Raw genomic sequence first — 18873 nt, 5'->3', positions numbered from 1 at the left:
ATGTCCAACATGGTAAACAGTATGGGTGTTAAAAACACACTAAAACGAGTGGGACTGATGTTGTGTGCATTTTACTATCATGAAAAGGTGTTGTAGTTTGTGGCAAGCATCATATTGTGGGTCATGTACATACTGTACCTCACATAACACTGTTATTGGATGTTCTGTGTTTCAGGATATCATCGGCCCAGTGTCAACCACAAACGATTCTTTTAACATCCATTTTATTAACGTTAGAAAACAGAGACAAATAAGTTATAATATTTTTTATTTGTTAGAATTCTATCAGTGTTTGAACATTAATATTTAGAGAGCTAGTACAACTTCTACTTTCATGGCCAGCATTTGACAAACCCATAGAAACAGCTTGCTGAGTTTTCTCTCCCCTATGATAGATAATACTGACTGTTAATGTCATCAGTGAAAAGAGTCCACCTTAGGATTTTCTCTGTTACGGTATCATTACATATAAACTCTTTAAAAATATACTTCCGTCAAATAACTTGACAACTGCTATGTATACTACAAAAATAAATTTTCATATAAATAAATTATATGGCATACATTTATCTTTGTAACTGAAACAATATATATCCTCGCCAACGAAGACAGAAAACCATTGATTTCCTTTCCTTTTTAAAATCCTCTAAGAGCTATGGTGAGTGTTGTAGTGTAAATGCTATATACTCTTGTTTCCCTACGTAACATTAGTAAGCACGTTATACAGATCAGAACACCATTCATGTCAAAACAATAACTGTAATAGTGTTTTTCAATAGACATAAAAATCCCTGCATTTGTTATCCACTGGCATTGATGACCAATAACGAAAGAAAACAAACAAACATCTTATAATTACAAAAATATAAATAGCGCAAATCCAACGTCGAAAAAACCAAACATTTCAAAAATGAAGAAAATAGTTGCCCGCCATGATTTCTCTCCATTACTGCCAATGTGACATCAGGAGAAAACAAAAACAAATAAACCAACAAACGAAGAAAAAAAAAATTCACACAAGCAGCTGACACGACATATGGACAATGGAGGGGGATACTAACGACACGGTTAAGACTTCTGGGAGAAAATGACACACGTAGCTACACGTGTTGGACAGGAAGTCTGTGCGTATGCAGGGGGGGCGGGTGTCGGGGAATGTGTGAGAGTGGGAGGGTGGGTGGTGTATGGGGGAGCTAGACAAGACGCGGTTGACACACTCACACACCGGGCTGAACGTGAGGGGGGGGGGGGGGGTCGGTGGCTTGGTGAACCCTGACCCCTGAGGCTCTGGCCTGTGCCATTTGGCAGTTGAGGGGGAACTTCCAATTAGTGTCATGGCGTTATGTTGTGGATTTTTACGAGGTGAGGTCAGTAGGGACGGCTGGGCTAAATTGGGGCCAGTTGTCTTTGCTGTCACTGAGGAGGACAGAGAGAGAGGAAGACGGACACACAGACACACAGACACACAGACACACACACACACGCACACACACACACACACACACACACACACACACACACACACCAAGTATTGTTAGACCAGATAGTGCTTAAACCTTTAGCTCTCTGGACGGGTAGCTTATTGGATGAAGAGGAAGAAAGAGGGGGATGGAGAGAGAGTGAGACTTTCTTGTGAATGAAACGTGTAATGCAGTCAAGTGTCAGGCTGAGTAGGGTAGTATCCTAGGTGTAGCTTATCACTAGAGATAGTATGTACAGTACCAGTCAAATGTTTGGAAACACCTAATCATTCAAATGTTCTTCTTTATTTTGACTATTTTCTACATTGTAGAAGACATCAAAACTAACTATGAAATTAACGCATATGGAATCATGTAGTAACCAAAAAAGTGTTTAACAAATCGGAATATATATTTATATCTTTGATTCTTCAAAGTAGCCACCCTTTGCATTTCAATTAACAGGTGTGCCTTATTAAAAGTTAATTTGTGGAATTTCTTTCCTTCTTCATGCGTTTGAGCCAATTAATTGTGATGTGACATGGTAGGGGTGGTATACAGAAGATAGCCTGTTTGGTAAAAGACCATATTAAGTCCATATTACGGGAAGAACAGCTCCAATAAGAAAAGAGAAACGACAGTCCATCATTACTATAAGACATGAAGGTCAGTCAATTCGTAAAACTTCAAGACCTTTGAAAGTGTCTTCAAGTGCAGTCGCAAAAACCAGGAAAGGAAGACCCAGAGTTACCTCTGCTGCAGAGAATAAGTTAATACGTTAAAGTTACCAGCCTCAGAAATTGCAACCCGAATAAAAGCTTCATAGAGTTCAAGTAACAGACACATCTCAACAACAACTGTTCAGAGGAGACTGTGTGAATCAGGCCTTCATGGCCGAATTGCTGCAAACAAACCCTACTAAATGAGACCAATAAAAAGAAGAGACTTGCTTGGGCCAGGAAACACAAGCAATGGACATTAGACCAGTGGTAATCTGTTCAAATTTGACATTTTTGGTTCTAACCGCCCTGTCTTTGTGAGACGCAGATTATGTGAACGGATTATATCCACGTGTGGTTCCCACCGTGAAGCATGGAGGAGGAGGTGAGATGGTGTGGGGGTGCTTTGCTGGTGACACTGTCAGTGATTCATTTAGAATTCAAGGCACACTTAACCAGCCAGCATGGCTATCACAGCATTCTGCAGCAATACGCCATCCCACCTGGTTTGTGCTTAGTGGGACTATCATTTGTTTTTCAACAGGACAATGACCCGACACACCTCCAGGCTGTGTAAGGGCTTTTTGACCAAGAAGGAGAGTGATGGAGTGATGCATCAGATGATCTGGCCTCCACAATCACCCAACCTAAACCCAATTGAGATGGTTTGACCACAGAGAGAAGTAAAAGCAGCCCACAAGTGCTCAGTATATGTAGGAACTCCTTCAAGACTGTTAGAAAAGCATTCCAGGTGAAGCTGGTTGAGAGAATGCCAAGAGTGTGAAATGCTGTCATCAGGGCAAAGGTTGGCTACTTTGAAGAATCTCATATATAAAATATATTTTGATTTGTTTAACACTTTTTGAGTTACTACGTGATTCCATATGTGTTATTTCACAGTTTGGATGTGTCCCTATTTTTCTACAACGTAGAAAATAGTACAAATAAAGAAAAGCATGAGTAGTTGTGTCCAAACTTTTGACGAAAACTGTATATTTACAGTTAGAATAACAGAAGTTGCATCCACGAGAAAAAAATGATTATAAAAAAAATATCCTCCATAATGGCTTTGACTTTCTACCATGGATTTTGTACTCCGACTGTAATATGCATTAGCTACGGGAGTGATACTTGTACGCCCACTCATGCTACTATAAGATGGCTGCCGAGAGCTATGACATCACCAGAGAAAAGGGGAGATGGGCAATTGAGTCCGAGGGACAGCCAAGGCACGCATGGCCTTTTACAGTAAAACAATCCCTAGACAACAACACAAGAGCTCAGAGCGGAGACAATGCGGAAGCTACGACGCAGGGACAGTCACAAACAACACAGCTGCATATCTTCTTCATAATATGCTCGTCTTAAATAGCACGCATAGCGTGAGTCAGAGTTCAACAGTAATTGTTTCATAACTACCACAGGTTTGTGATAAGCAAATTATTCGTTTTTTTTTTGTTCAAAAGTGGACCTTTATACACAAACGTACACACGCACACGCACACACAATCTCCGTGTAGTTGTTGTGTAACGCTTCACATGACGTGATCGTTAGCCTATTTCTTGAGAGATGGATCTGATGATTTACCCACGCACACACGCACACACACAATCACCCTTGCACACTCGCTCACCTCTTTATAACGTAAAAGAAACATTTGCATAGAAGTATTATACAAGTTCGTGTACACAGTTATCATACGTCATTACCAAAATATCTGAAGCAGCAGCAATGTATGCTGAAATGTATTGTCTAGATGAAGTTTCCTCATGGCACAGATCCACAGATGAGTGAACAGTAATCAGAGATTTCACACCCACGCGCGCACACACACACACGCGCACACGCACACACACACACGTCATAAAAATTTACGTCCCCAGTCTGTTAAAAAAGGAGTTGTACAGCTCCTACATTATAGCTATTTTTGTTTTCATATTTACATGAGTGTACATCTTTTAAATATGGATAGAGATATCTGAAACAAACATCCACTGGGTTCCAGTACGATTGAGCACCATGGCGCTAGCCCACCACTGGGTTATGTGTGTCGCTGCGCTGTGGGCCGCTGAGTGAGAGAGGGAGTCCATCTTTGGCCGCTGTACTTCTGCTCTCCTCCACTGGAACAAAAGAGAGACAGACAGCACACGGTTAGGAGAGTGTCAGGACAACACGTACATCTCCCTCTCCAAAGGCGCAACGCTGAATATATGATGTTCAGTTTGCAGCCCTCATAAAAGGGTGGACTTTTGATGGACTGAATGGGGACATTTTTGCAAGTAGAACAAAAAAAATCAAAGGAGAAAAAGGAACAGGCACATTCAATTCAAGTCCTTTTGTGGCTGTAACATCAAACATGTGGGTTTCTTCATTGTCATGAGAAGCCACAAACTCCATTGGGGCTCACCTCAGCTTGCCCTCTTGCCACAGTCGCTCTCAGCTGCCTCACACTCCACATCCTGGAGCTCCATGGCCTCCATCTTGGTTCCTCTGCAGCTGATATGGACCACCAGTGGCACATGGGGGTCCTGGAAGGCAGGCGCCGGCTCTGCGCCGCCTGCTGTGTGGTAACTGTTTGCTGCAGTGTGTCCTGGGTAAGAGGAAGTGGGGCTCTGGGTGGGGGGAGGGGCAGAGTGGACGGCGACGGTAACCGACGCAGAGGCCGTTACCGTGGTGATTGGCTGACAGTAAGTAGGGGCGGGGTTAAGGTTAGGGTGGTGAGGTTGGTGGTGATTGGGCCGGGGGTTGTGGGATGGACGGGTCCTGTGCCCCGCGGAGCGTTCTCTGTGGCCGCCCGAGCCAAAATGGCCTCCGGAGCTGTAATGGCCTCCAGCCTCAGTTTCAAAAGCGTCCATGCGCGGGCGTGCTGGGGGCAGCGACTGTAGGTCCCTTTTGCTGAAGCGACGGGATGCACCAGGATGGGCCCCTGACTCCGGCAGGACCGACTGACGAGAGAAAGATCAGAAAATCAGAACAACTTGTACACATCTCGCACGGAGAGTGTGAGCATTTGTCACGTGTGTGTGTGTGTGTATAGATGTGTGCATTATCCAAAGCACTTACAGAAGACACAGAGTAGGCCGTGGCGTCTCCTTGTCTAGCTGTCCTTCTTGGCCCTGCTCCTAGTCGCACCTCCTCTGTTCTAACAGCTCTGCCCCTGCTGGTCTGGATGCCGTACTGCATGTCCTCTGTTCTCCCAGCTCTGCCCCTAGTGGCGGGGAGGTCGTACTGCTGCAGCTCCTGGCTAATGCCTGATACCGTGGTGTTGGAGCTGTACTCAGAGTCGGACGAGTCAGAGCCCGTTCCTGTCCCCGTGCCAGAGGTGGTGTGGCGTGGGCGGACTGAGAAGTGGACCACGTGAGGAGGAGGCTCCGGGGAAGGGGTGGGTAACCGGCTACGCCCATCCACAGGGGTCACCTGAGGGGGACAGTGAAAGGAGGGAGGTGTGAGGAGATGAGTGGGAATTTGTACGCAAACTACGCTGCTGAGCAATTTCATGGGAGCTCGTGTTAGAACACCCAATCAAAGGCCGGCGTCGGTTCACCAAAATATGTGCGTAAAAAAATGCGTGAGCGTGCCATTTCCTGCTATGTGGTGGAGCTATATAGATGGCTAAACAGGAGAAACCATCTGACCTCTGGATAGGGGCCGAAGTAGGACAGCAACACAGGAAGAAGGACCAAACCATTCAGCACCCCCAGAACTGTCAGGATGGCCAGCACAGCAAAGAAATACCTGCAACAAACCAACACAGTGTAACGTTAACATGGGCATGCCATTCCATCAAACACCACAGACGAAGACCGCAGAAGATAAAATGCAAAGAGTCCCAACCATTAACATACTGTGGTCATTTTGGCAGATGCTTTAACCAACTGAACCAATGGAACATTGGCAGCGTCACATTGAAATACCTGTGGCAACCACAATGAACACCAAACACAGGCGTTAGAGCAAAATCACACCTGCAGAACCCATAGAGAAACAACAGTGTAAGCCAGTGTGTGTGTGTGTGTGTGTGTGTGTGTGTGTGTGTGTGTGTGAACACAAAGAGAACACCTGGAGAAACCACAGATCAACAGGAGAGAGGCTTAGACAAGGACAAACATGCACTAGATGAACCATTACACATGTCTGAAGAAATACTCAGACAAACACACCACACACACACCACACACACACACACACACACACACACACACACACACACACACACACACACACACACACACACACACACACACACACACACACACACACACACACACACACACACACACACCACACACACACCACACACACACACACACACGTTGGTTTGGTAGAAAATATAAATGTACCTTGTGTGTTACTTAGTCCTGCCAAAGAGGGTTAGTCTTTAGAAAGCCGCACAGAGAAAGAGAAAGAAGCATAATTAGCTGGAGTTGGTTAATTCAAAGGCATGGAAAAAGAGGGCGAGAGAAGGAGGGAGGGAGAAAGGGGGCACTTCTTTGGGTGTGTGGTATAAGCAAACATGAAGAAAACAAAGCAGTCAGGAATGTGGAGAAGGGGGACGAGGGGGATGGAGGGGGAGGGGGGAAGAGGGGGCTGAGGGGGGAGGAGGGGGTTGAGGGGGAAAGAGGGGAGCAGGGGCCTCTCTCCTCTAAAAAAAAAAGAAGGAAACAAATGAAGTGAAGGGTATAGAATTTAAACAATTTAGTCTAGGAGGAAGAGAAGGGGAACACTGAACACCACCCCTCCCTGGCCTCTCTCTACCTCTCTTTCTTTCCCTCTTTCTTTCTCTCTTTCCCTTCTTTTCAGCTAAGCCCATGTGAAATTCCCGGCGCTCTACAATCCCCCCGTCTAATTAAATCTCCAGTGTATCAGGTAAGACCCCCCAATCTCCTCTGTAAATCCCCGTCTCTCTCTCTCTCTCCTTGTCTCTCTATAACTGATTCTCTCTCTCTCTCTCTCTCTCTCTCCACTCCAGCTCCTTCATTAAAGATGATGTTCCTCCTTTCCCCCGTTCCCCTGTATATACACTACATGACCAGGTGTATGAGGAAACCTGCTCACCCAACATCTCATTCCAAAATCATGTGCATTAATATGGAGTTGGCCACCGCTTTGCCGCTATAACGGCCTTCACTATTCTGGGAAGGCTTTCCACTAGATGTTGGAACATTGCTGCGGGGACTTGCTTCCATTCAGCCACAAGAGCGTTTGTGAGGTTGGCCACTGATGTTGGGCGATTAGGCCTGGCTCGCAGTCGGCGTTTCAATTCATCCAAAAGGTGTTCGATGGGGTTGAGGTCAGGGCTCTGCGGAGGCCAGTCAAGTTCTTCCACACCGATCTCAACAAACCATTTCTGTATGGACCTCACTTTGTGCATGTCATGCTGTAGCATTTAGATTTCCCTTCACTGGAACTAAGGAGCCCGAACCATGAAAAACAGCCACCAGGCTATTATTCCTCCTCCACCAAACTTTACAGTTGGCACTATGCATTGGGACAGGTAGCGTTCTCCTGGCATCCACCAAACCCAGATTCGTCTTGTCGAACTGATTTGTCACTCCAGAGAATGCGTTTCCACTGCTCCTGAGTCCAATGGCGGCAAACTTTACACCACTCCAGCCGACGCTTCGCATTGCGCATGGTGATCTTAGGCTTGTGTGCAACTCAATATTAGTAAGGTGTTCCTAATGTGTACAGATGTAGGACCTTGATTTGAGAGAGTTTGCTTCAACAGGAAAATAATCCTGCAGCAACAGAACATGTAAATGATTATGTGGATTATAATTCCTGGGGATTTCTTGTAGGGGATGATTTTTTTTATTAGGGCGAATCAACTCGGACATTTTAAAGTGGATATCACAAACTTTAGCAGCCTTTTAAAACCTTGAATACACCGAGTGATCAAATGAAGATCCTACATCTCTATGGACAGGTGGGGACCTGATCCTAGATCAGCACTCGTACTCTGAGAGGCTGTGTGGATAAGGGTCCTGGACATGCCTTCATTCAGTTGTTAAGTTGTTCATCCCAGAAGCGTTTCTGTTACAATGGCACGACATTGAAGTGTGTGTGTGTGTGTGTGTGTGTGTGTAAGTCATATTGGCTCCCGCCAGCTGGTATGCTACACAACTGGGCCTCAGACTAAACGCACTGACACATTTAGAACTCATCTGCGTTGTGTGTTAGTGTGCATGAAATGTGTGTGTATATATGATTCAGTATGTGTGTCGGCCGGAGTGGAGAAGGAATTCCAGTGTAGGGTCTGCATAGGGTAACGGAGCACGGGGAGATCCAATCCATGTCCAGACAGTATGGTTGGCCTACTACACTACACTACACTACACTACACTACACTACACTACACTACACTACACTACACTACACTGTCTGTCTGTCTGTCTGTCTGTCTGTCTGTCTGTCTGTCTGTCTGTCTGTCTGTCTGTCCTCCATCTATGATGGAGAGAGAAAGAGAGAGAAAGAGAGAGAAGAGAGAGAGCTGCTGGTTCAGTTTGCCTGGTGAAGTAGCAACAATAAACAGGCCTTATTTAGGCAGGCTATGGCTGGGGATACAGTGAGGGAGCTGGGGATACAGTGAGGGAGCTGGGGATACAGTGAGGGAGCTGGGGTTACAGTGAGGGAGCTGGGGATACAGTGAGGGAGATGGGGTTACAGTGAGGGAGATAGGGATACAGTGAGGGAGCTGGGGATACAGTGAGGGAGCTGGGGTTACAGTGAGGGAGATGGGGATACAGTGAGGGAGATGGGGTTACAGTGAGGGAGCTGGGGATACAGTGAGGTAGCTGGGGATACAGTGAGGGAGATGGGGTTACAGTGAGGGAGCTGGGGATACAGTGAGGGAGATGGGGTTACAGTGAGGGAGATGGGGATACAGTGAGGGAGATGGGGATACAGTGAGGGAGCTGGGGATACAGTGAGGGAGCTGGGGATACAGTGAGGGAGCTGGGGATACAGTGAGGGAGCTGGGGATACAGTGAGGGAGCTGGGGAGACAGTGAGGGAGATGGGGCTACAGTGAGGGAGCTGGGGATACAGTGAGGGAGATGGGGTTACAGTGATGAGGGTTGGGGATACAGTGATGGGGGCTGGGGATGCAGTGAGAGAGACTGGGGATACAGTGATGGAGCTGGGGATACGGTGATGGGGGTTGGGGATACAGTGATGGGGTTGGGGATACAGTGATGAAGACTGGGGATCCAGTGATGGGGGACGGGGATACAGTGATGAGGGCTGGGGATACAGTGATGGGGGCTGGGGATACAGTGAGGGAGGCTGAGGATACAGTGAGGGAGGCTGGGGATACAGTGAGGGAGGCTGGGGATACAGTGATGGGGGTTGGGGATACAGTGATGGGGGTTGGGGATACAGTGATTGGGGTTGGGGATACAGTGATTGGGGTTGGGGATACAGTGATGGGGGTTGGGGATATACAGTGATGGGGTTGGGGATACAGTGATGGGGGATGGGGATACAGTGATGGGGTTGGGGATACAGTGATGGTGGCTGGGGATACAGTGATGGGGTTGGGGATAGAGTGATGGGGGCTGGGGATACAGTGAGGGAGGCTGGGGATACAGTGATGGGGTTTGGGGATACAGTGATGGTGGCTGGGGATACAATGATGGGGTTGGAGATAGAGTGATGGGGGCTGGGGATACAGTGATGAGGGCTGGGGATACAGTGGGGGAGGCTGAGGATACAGTGAGGGAGACTGGGGATACAGTGAGGGAGACTGGGGATAGAGTGATGGGGTTGGGGATACAGTGATGGGGGTTGGGGATAGAGTGATGGGGCTGGGGATACAGTAAGGGAGGCTGGGGATACAGTGATGGGGGTTGGGGATAGAGTGATGGGGGTTGGGGATACAGTGATGGGGGTTGGGGATACAGTGATGGGGGTTGGGGATACAGTGATGGTGGCTGGGGATACAGTGATGGGGTTGGGGATACAGTGATGGGGTTGGGGATACAGTGATGGTGGCTGGGGATACAGTGATGGGGTTGGGGATACAGTGATGGGGTTCGGGATACAGTGATGGGGGTTGGGGATACAGTGATGGGTGTTGGGGATACAGTGATGGTGGCTGGGGATACAGTGATGGGGTTTGGGGATACAGTGATGGTGGCTGGGGATACAATGATGGGGCTGGGGATACAGTGATGGGGTTGGGGATACAGTGATGGGGTTGGGGATACAGTGATGGTGGCTGGGGATACAGTGATGGGGTTGGGGATAGAGTGATGGGGGCTGGGGATACAGTGATGGGGTTGGAGATACAGTGATGGGGTTGGGGATAGAGTGATGGGGGCTGGGGATACAGTGAGGGAGGCTGGGGATACAGTGATGGAGGCTGGGGATACAGTGAGGGAGGCTGGGGATCCAGTGATGGGGTTGGGGATAGAGTGATGGGGGCTGGGGATACAGTGAGGGAGGCTGGGGATACAGTGATGGGGGTTGGGGATACAGTGATGGGTGTTGGGGATACAGTGATGGGGGTTGGGGATACAGTGATGGGTGTTGGGGATACAGTGATGGTGGCTGGGGATCCAGTGATGGGGTTGGGGATAGAGTGATGGGGGCTGGGGATACAGTGAGGGAGGCTGGGGATACAGTGATGGGGGTTGGGGATACAGTGATGGGTGTTGGGGATACAGTGATGGGGGTTGGGGATACAGTGATGGGTGTTGGGGATACAGTGATGGTGGCTGGGGATACAGTGATGGGGTTGGAGATACAGTGATGGGGCTGGGGATACAGTGATGGAGGCTGGGGATAGAGTGATGGGGGCTGGGGATACAGTGAGGGAGGCTGGGGATACAGTGATGGGGTTGGGGATAGAGTGATGGGGGCTGGGGATACAGTGAGGGAGGCTGGGGATACAGTGATGGGGGTTGGGGATACAGTGATGGGTGTTGGGGATACAGTGATGGGTGTTGGGGATACAGTGATGGGTGTTGGGGATACAGTGATGGTGGCTGGGGATACAGTGATGGGGTTGGAGATACAGTGATGGGGCTGGGGATACAGTGATGGAGGCTGGGGATACAGTGAGGGAGGCTGGGGATACAGTGATGGGGGTTGGGGATACAGTGATGGGTGTTGGGGATACAGTGATGGGGGTTGGGGATACAGTGATGGGTGTTGGGGATACAGTGATGGTGGCTGGGGATACAGTGATGGGGTTGGAGATACAGTGATGGGGCTGGGGATACAGTGATGGAGGCTGGGGATACAGTGAGGGAGGCTGGGGATACAGTGATGGGGTTGGGGATAGAGTGATGGAGGCTGGGGATACAGTGAGGGAGGCTGGGGATACAGTGATGGGGGTTGGGGATACAGTGATGGGTGTTGGGGATACAGTGATGGGGGTTGGGGATACAGTGATGGGTGTTGGGGATACAGTGATGGTGGCTGGGGATACAGTGATGGGGTTGGAGATACAGTGATGGGGTTGGGGATAGAGTGATGGGGGCTGGGGATACAGTGAGGGAGGCTGGGGATACAGTGAGGGAGGCTGGGGATACAGTGAGGGAGGCTGGGGATACAGTGAGGGAGTCTGGAGATACAGTGAGGGAGGCTGGGGATACAGTGAGGGAGTCTGGAGATACAGTGAGGGAGTCTGGGGATACAGTGAGGGAGTCTGGAGATACAGTGAGGGAGACTGGGGATACAGTGAGGGAGTCTGGAGATAGGGTGTGTGAGGTAGGTTGTGTTTAGCTGACAGCTGTGGCGTGCTCTCCATCAACCTAACCAGCCTCACAATAACATGTCCCATGCTTTAAAATGAATGAAGCGGGGGAGAATAGACCTAAAGCCTTTATCTCTCCTCTCCTTTCCTCTCCTCTCCTCTCCTCTCCTCTCCTCTCCTCTCCTCTCCTCTCTGTTGGTATCGCTCTAGACTTAGAGAGGGGGAGAGTAGCTGAAGTTACAGAGCTTCTGCTTTGGTTTAAAGCCACATCTCCACTCGAACACCCACACACAGTGCTGGAGCTGTTTAGAGTGAAAACATTTGTGGGGTTAACAGGGAAAGTCAGGGCAACATTTCTTTCAGCGTGAGCAGAAAAATACGAGCAGGCTGTGCTGTTATTCTGCAGTCTTCTGGCACTGCTTTGTTTGGGGAAAAAACACCCCACACTTCAAATGGCCTGAGACAGATCCTGAGAGCAGCGTGAACCAGAGGAGGGGAGGAGAGAAGGACGGGTTAGTGTGTGGGTGTGTGCACTCTCACTCCCTGGCACGTCATCGTTGACCCCCATGATTATAAGGTCAGGGAGCAGGGCAGTGTGTGTGTGTGTCTGTGTGTTTTCGGACCACATGGGTGGCCCGCTTAAAGGGATAGATCACCCACATTAAAAAGCTACCTCCTTTAAAGGGATACTTCAGGGTTTTTGCCATTTCTATGTGTCTGCGTGCAGTTTGAATGAAGTTGCTAACTAGCGTTAGCGCAATTGCTAATTAGCCTTAAAGCTAATGACTGGAAGTCTATAGTAATTGCTAGCATGCTAGTAGATACCATAGACCAGGGTTTCCCAAAGACGGTTCTAACCCCCCCGGGGTGCATATTTTGTTTTTTTTGCCCTAGCACTCACTACACAGCTGATTAAAATAATCAACTAATCAAGCTTAGGAGGAAAAAAACGAAACGTGCAGTCATTGCCAAAACCCTGAAGTATTCCTTTAATGGCTAACTAGACAGTAGTCTGCAGATGTAACATATTCAGTGTTCCAATATGCTTAGCACTTAGTAATAGGAACTCTGGCTCACCTCTGCTTTTCTCATCCTATAGAAGGGTAGGAATGACTAATGTTCTCATTTGTGTGCCCACACAAACATGCACGTACGCGCACGCACGCACGCACACACACACACACACACACACACACACACACACACACACACACACACACACACACACACACACACACACACACACACACACACACACACACACACACACACACACACACACACACACACACACACACACACACACTGTGCCCGTTTTAATTTCCACCCCCCCCATCAGCCTTGTAAATGTCTGGAGAGCCCAGTTAAACTAGCTGTAGGAGATTACAAAAGCCAGAAGACTTTCCAGCTCTCTCTCTCTCACCCCTCATACCTCTCCTTCCCCTCCTCTCTGCCCTTCACCACTCTCTCCTGCCCTTGAGTTTCCTCTAAGACCGTCAAAACGGGCACATTGTGTGTGTGTGTGTGTGTGTGTGTGTGTGTGTGTGTGTGTGTATGTGTGAGAGAGAGAGAGAGACAGGAAGAGAGAGGAGGATAAGAGGTATACTGTTGTTGTAAGAAGGCATGAGGCAAGACTTGAAAAGAAAAAGGAGAGAGGGAAGGGTGGAGGAAGAGTAGAAAGGGGATGGAGGAGTTGAAAATTGATGGAGGGAAAAGCGGCCTTTTATGGATGAGTGGTGTTTCAGGTAGATTCCTGTGTGACATACAGAGAGAGAGAGAGAGAGAGAGAGAGAGAGAGAGAGAGAGAGAGAGAGAGAGAGAGAGAGAGAGAGAGAGAGAGAGGAGAGAGAGAGAGAGAGAGAGAGAGAGAGAGAGAGAGAGAGAGAGAGAGAGAGAGAGAGAGAGAGAGAGAGAGAGAGAGAGAGAGAGAGAGAGAGAGAGAGAGAGAGAGAGAGAGAGAGAGAGAGAGAGAGAGAGAGAGAGAGAGAGAGAGAGAGAGAGAGAGAGAGAGAGAGAGAGAGAGGAGAGAGAGAGAGAGAGAGAGAGAGAGAGAGAGAGAGAGAGAGAGAGAGAGAGAGAGAGAGAGAGAGAGAGAGACTGCATGAGTGTGTGTGTGTCTATGTCCCACTCACCTGACGATAAAGTCAAACTCGGACCCTGCTAGCATGAGGACTCCTAGTAGAGTAGAGAAGGCTCCGTCCAAAACCGGAGCAAACATGTGTTCTAACGCCAGCACTGCCCGCCTGTTACGGTCCCCTATCGCTGTGAGGAATGCCTGAAACACACACACACACACACACTTTACTCAGACAAACAATCTTGTCATTTGTAAAAGCACAATCCACTTTCTGCATGTGTACGCGTGTGTACGTGTTTGTGTGTGTGTGTGTGTGTGTGTGTGTGTGTGTGTGTGTGTGTGTGTGTGTGTGTGTGTGTGTGTGTGTGTGTGTGTGTGTGCGTGCGTGTACTCACCAGAGCCACATGGACAGTAAACTCTACTCCGATGCCCACCGAGGCGATGAGGATGACCACAGGAACAGCACTGAGCTTGATCCCTATCAGCCCCATCATACCAAACAGCTCCACGGTCATCAGAGACAGGACCAGGACCTGAAACAGACAGACCGCAACACCATTAATAACCATTTGTGACCATGTACAGACCCCAGCATGAACCCAAACAGCTCCACGGTCATCAGAGACAGGGCCAGGATACAGAGAGTCAGGACCCTCAACATGACTATTAATGACTGTTCTATTCTATGGTGAGAATAAACAGGAACCCGCCCATCAAGCATGAACTGGTACAGAAAGTACTGAGAGAGACTTAAGTTGAATGTGTGTGTGTGTGCGTGTGTGTGTGCGTGTGCGTGTGTGTGCGTGTAGGTGAGTGTATGTTTTTGGTTTTACTATCCTTGTCGGGACCAGAAGCCCTAACAAGGACAGTAAAACAAGGACAATTCTGACAATTGGGGACATTTCGCCGGTCCCCAAAAGGAAAAAAGCTATTTTAGGCATAGGAGTTAGGTTTAGAGTTAGGGTTACAAAAAGGGTTAGAATTAGGGGTTAGGTTTAGGGTTAGAATTAGGGGTTAGGTTTAGGGTTAGGGTTACAATTAGGGTTACAATTAGGGGTTAGGTTTAGGGTTAGGGTTACAATTATGGTTAGAATTAAGGGTTTGGTTAGGGGTTAGGGTTACAATTAGGGTTAGAATTAAGGGTTGGGTTTAGGGTTAGGGTTACAATTAGGGTTAGAATTAGGGGTTAGATTTAGGGTTAGAATTAGGGGTTAGAATTAGGGGTTAGGTTTAGGGTTAGGGTTAGAATTAGGGGTTAGGTTAAAGGTTAGGGGTTTGAGTTTAAGGTTAGGGGTTAGGGTTAGGTTTAGGGGTTAGGGAAAATAGGATTTTCAATGAGAATCAATTGTTTGGTCCCCATTAGGAGAATAAAACAAACGTGTGCGTGCGTGTGAGCTCGTGTGTGTGTGTGTGTATGTGTGTGTGTGTGCGTGTGAGCTCGTGTGTGTGTGTGTGTGTGTGTGCGTGTGTGCGTGTGTGTGTGCAGTGCTCTGTAGATTTGTGATGTGCTATTATCAGTTGACAGGTCTCAGGTTACAGGGGGGCCCCAGCCCTTTGAAGATGGCTATGGTGGGTGGAGGATGGAACGCCTGTGTGTGTGTGTGTGTGTGTGTGTGTGTGTGTGTGTGTGTGTGTGTGTGTGTGTGTGTGTGTGTGTGTGTGTGTGTGTGTGTGTGTGTGTGTGTGTGTGTGGCCTTGGGGTAAGGAGGGGGGTGTACGGTAGGATACTAGTGGCCTGGTCTGGAGAAAGCAAATGGTTCAACTTGAAGCCGTGCCATAACTAGTCCTTTCATCTGTCTTGTAAAGCCAGAGGATGAACACGAGGTCCCCTCGCCCTGCTTTAGAGGGCGCAGGTAGCCCAAACACTGCCTGTCGTAAAAACATAACCCGTGGAGAGACAGACCAGGGCTGTGTGAGTGTGTGTTTATATGCGTTTATATGTGTGGGTGTATGTGTTTATATGTGTGAGTGTATGTGTTTACATGTGTGAGTGTATGTGTTTATATGTGTGAGTGTATGTGTTTATATGTGTGAGTGTATGTGTTTATATGTGTGAGTTTATGTGTTTATATGTGTGAGTTTATGTGTTTATATGTGTGAGTGTATGTGTTTATATGTGTGAGTGTATGTGTTTATATGTGTGAGTTTATGTGTTTATATGTGTGAGTTTATGTGTTTATATGTGTGAGTGTATGTGTTTATATGTGTGGGTGTATGTGTTTATATGTGTTAGTGTATGTGTTTATATGTGTGAGTGTATGTGTTTATATGTGTGAGTTTATGTGTTTATATGTGTGCTTATGTGTTCATATGTGTTTATATGTGTGAGTGTATGTGTTTATATGTGTTTATATGTGTGAGTGTATGTGTTTATATGTGTGAGTTTGTGTGTTTATATGTGTTTATATGTGTGTTTATTTGGGTGTTTATATGTGTGTTTATATGTGTTTATACGTGTGAGTTTATGTGTTTATATGTGTATGTGTTTATATGTGTGCTTATGTGTTTATATGTGTTTATATGTGTGAGTGTATGTGTTTATATGTGTGTTTATTTGTGTTTATATGTGTGAGTTTATGTGTTTATATGTGTGTTTATATGTGTGTTTATATGTGTTTATATGTGTGAGTGTATGTGTTTATATGTGTGCTTATGTGTTTATATGTGTTTATATGTGTGTTTATATGTGTTTATATGTGTGAGTTTATGTGTTTATATGTGTGAGTGTATGTGTTTATATGTGTGCTTATGTGTTTATATGTGTGAGTGTATGTGTTTATATGTGTTTCTATGTGTGAGAGTATGTGAGAGTATGTGTGTATCCTTGGAACCTCCTACATTACATGGAAAAAGGGGTGTTTTTTTGGTAGGAGTGGGGGTTGCCTCGGTAACTTGTGTCCTATCCCCATTTATTTGAAGTCAGTGTCTGAGAGAGACAGAGTAGACTAAACAGCACAAGATAAACACTGGGTCAAGACTGGGCTAAACACACAGCAGCCTGATCTCCTCCACTCCCCATCTCTCCACTCCTCTCTTCAGCTCCCCCTTTCTCCTCTCCCCCACTCCTCTCTGCCCTCCTGTCTCTCCTCTCCACACTCCTACAGCCGCACAGTGCACGGGGGTGAAGTTTTTTAAACGGATGGATTGGAACGTACTGTATTAAGAGATTGTTTGGAGAGTACCTTTTCCATCTTTTAGCTCGCTTTTAGAGGACTTTAATCTTACAGGCTGATGACATTGACTTCATTTCAAACATACTGATGTATAATATCAACACAAATGCTGCCAATATATCCAATGCAAGAAGAATGCAGGTTTCGAATGTGTATTGTGTGTGCCTGCGTGCGGGCAGTGTGTGTATCGCTGTGTCTGTGTGTGTGTACTCACGATGATGCCGGCGGTCCAGGGGTTGAGCAGGAAGAGGGCACAGACGAGGAAGGTGCAGGCTAGCACCACGCTGATGGAGAGCAGCAGCCAGTGTCTGAGGCCTACGTACTGCTCCCAGAAGAGGAAGGGGTAGCCGTTGGGGTAGCTGGGCAGGCCCTGGCGGCTGTAGTTACTGCAGATGGCCCGCACCGACTCGATGGCCTCCACAAACTGGGGGGTCTCGCGGAGCCCGTTGAGGTAGAAGGGAAACTGTGCGTATTCGATGGGCTCGGCGGCAGGAACTAGACAGAGATAGAGAAGTGTGTTGGGGGGTTAGGGTGGAAGTATGATACAGTTCAAACAAGTGCACTATGCTACAGCTCACTTCGACCTCTGTATAGAAATGAATTGGGACTGGCTGGTGGGCAGAGCTGGAGCTTGGTCCCATGAGCCTTGGTGGGGGACTGGCATGGTGTGTGTGTGTGTGTGTGTGTGTGTGTGTGTGTGTGTGTGTGTGTGTGTGTGTGTGTGTGTGTGTGTGTGTGTGTGTGTGTGTGTGTGTGTGTGTGTGTGTGTGTGTGTGTGTGTGTGTGTGTGTGTGTGTGTGTGGGAGGGAGAAGGGCTGGTAGGAACAGGGCTCCATTCTCTCCAGTCTCAGCCTAATGATAGGCTATCAGCCCCAGACACACAGCAGAGTGTCAGGCCTGACGTTGATCCGCTGTAATTACAATGTTTGAATCACCACCATTACCCCACCCTCTCTCTCACACCCACACACACACACACACACAGTCGCACTCAAACATGTACACACACACTCGTACCTGTCTGTCAAACAGGGAAACCCTACACAGCTATGCAGTTAACTATGACACACACAACATTTGATTTGCACTGACTACTGCAACACTTCCAAAACACATGTTCTAGAAAGGTTCAGACTCACGTCAATTTTTTTTTGTTTTACCGTTATTTAACCAGGCAAGTCAGTTAACCACAAATTCTTATTTACAATGGCGGCCTACCCCGGCCAAACCCTAACACGGGCGACGCTGGGCCAATTGTGCGCCGCCCTATGGGACTCCCAATCACGTCCAGTTGTGATACAGCCTGGATTTGAACCAGGTTGTCTGTAGTGACGCCTCTAGCACTGAGATGCAGTGCCTTAGACCGCTGCGCCACTCGGGAGCCCCATACCCCACTACAATATCCTTTCCAGATTGTTTTACATTGTATTTTCCCCCGAAAACGTACGTTTGATCGAAAACATCCCAAAAATGAGAACCGTAAAGACTCTCTGTGGTGTGTGTGTGTTCCAGTGGCTGGAGGGTTAGACAGCACCACTTGCTAACATGGTTTGGCCTATTATAATCTCCACTATAAATTTCCATTAGGACTGGGAGTTGGAGCTCTGCCAACGTAGCTCTGCTCCAGGGGTTTCCTGCACAGCCAAGCTTTCTAAGCTGCTTAGCCAATCACATTTACACTCACTGCTTGTTATCCAATCACATCTCCTCCCTGTAATGCACTTCCTGCTTGTTATCCAATCGT

At 47.6% G+C, this 18873-nt stretch overlaps 1 protein-coding gene across 1 annotated transcript in view; it reads right to left on the bottom strand.

Annotated features, from left to right (window-relative positions):
• Window positions 1-251: 251 nt before the first annotated feature.
• The window catches only part of LOC129852877 (protein patched homolog 1-like), an 85244-nt gene continuing 66622 nt past the window's right edge, over window positions 252-18873 (bottom strand). The window contains exons 17-23 of the mRNA XM_055918495.1: window positions 17344-17624; window positions 14352-14489; window positions 14012-14154; window positions 5816-5915; window positions 5244-5597; window positions 4588-5125; window positions 252-4300 (exon numbers count right to left, since the gene is read on the bottom strand). Of these exons, the coding sequence (XP_055774470.1) occupies window positions 4589-5125; window positions 5244-5597; window positions 5816-5915; window positions 14012-14154; window positions 14352-14489; window positions 17344-17624 (1553 nt within the window). The 3' untranslated portion in view covers window positions 252-4300; window position 4588. The remainder of the gene's footprint in view (window positions 4301-4587; window positions 5126-5243; window positions 5598-5815; window positions 5916-14011; window positions 14155-14351; window positions 14490-17343; window positions 17625-18873) is intronic.

Source organism: Salvelinus fontinalis, chromosome 4 (assembly GCF_029448725.1).
Source record: "Salvelinus fontinalis isolate EN_2023a chromosome 4, ASM2944872v1, whole genome shotgun sequence".
Taxonomy (NCBI): domain Eukaryota; kingdom Metazoa; phylum Chordata; class Actinopteri; order Salmoniformes; family Salmonidae; genus Salvelinus; species Salvelinus fontinalis.
Note: the sequence above shows the minus strand (reverse complement) of the source record. Positions and strands in the feature narration are given on the sequence as shown.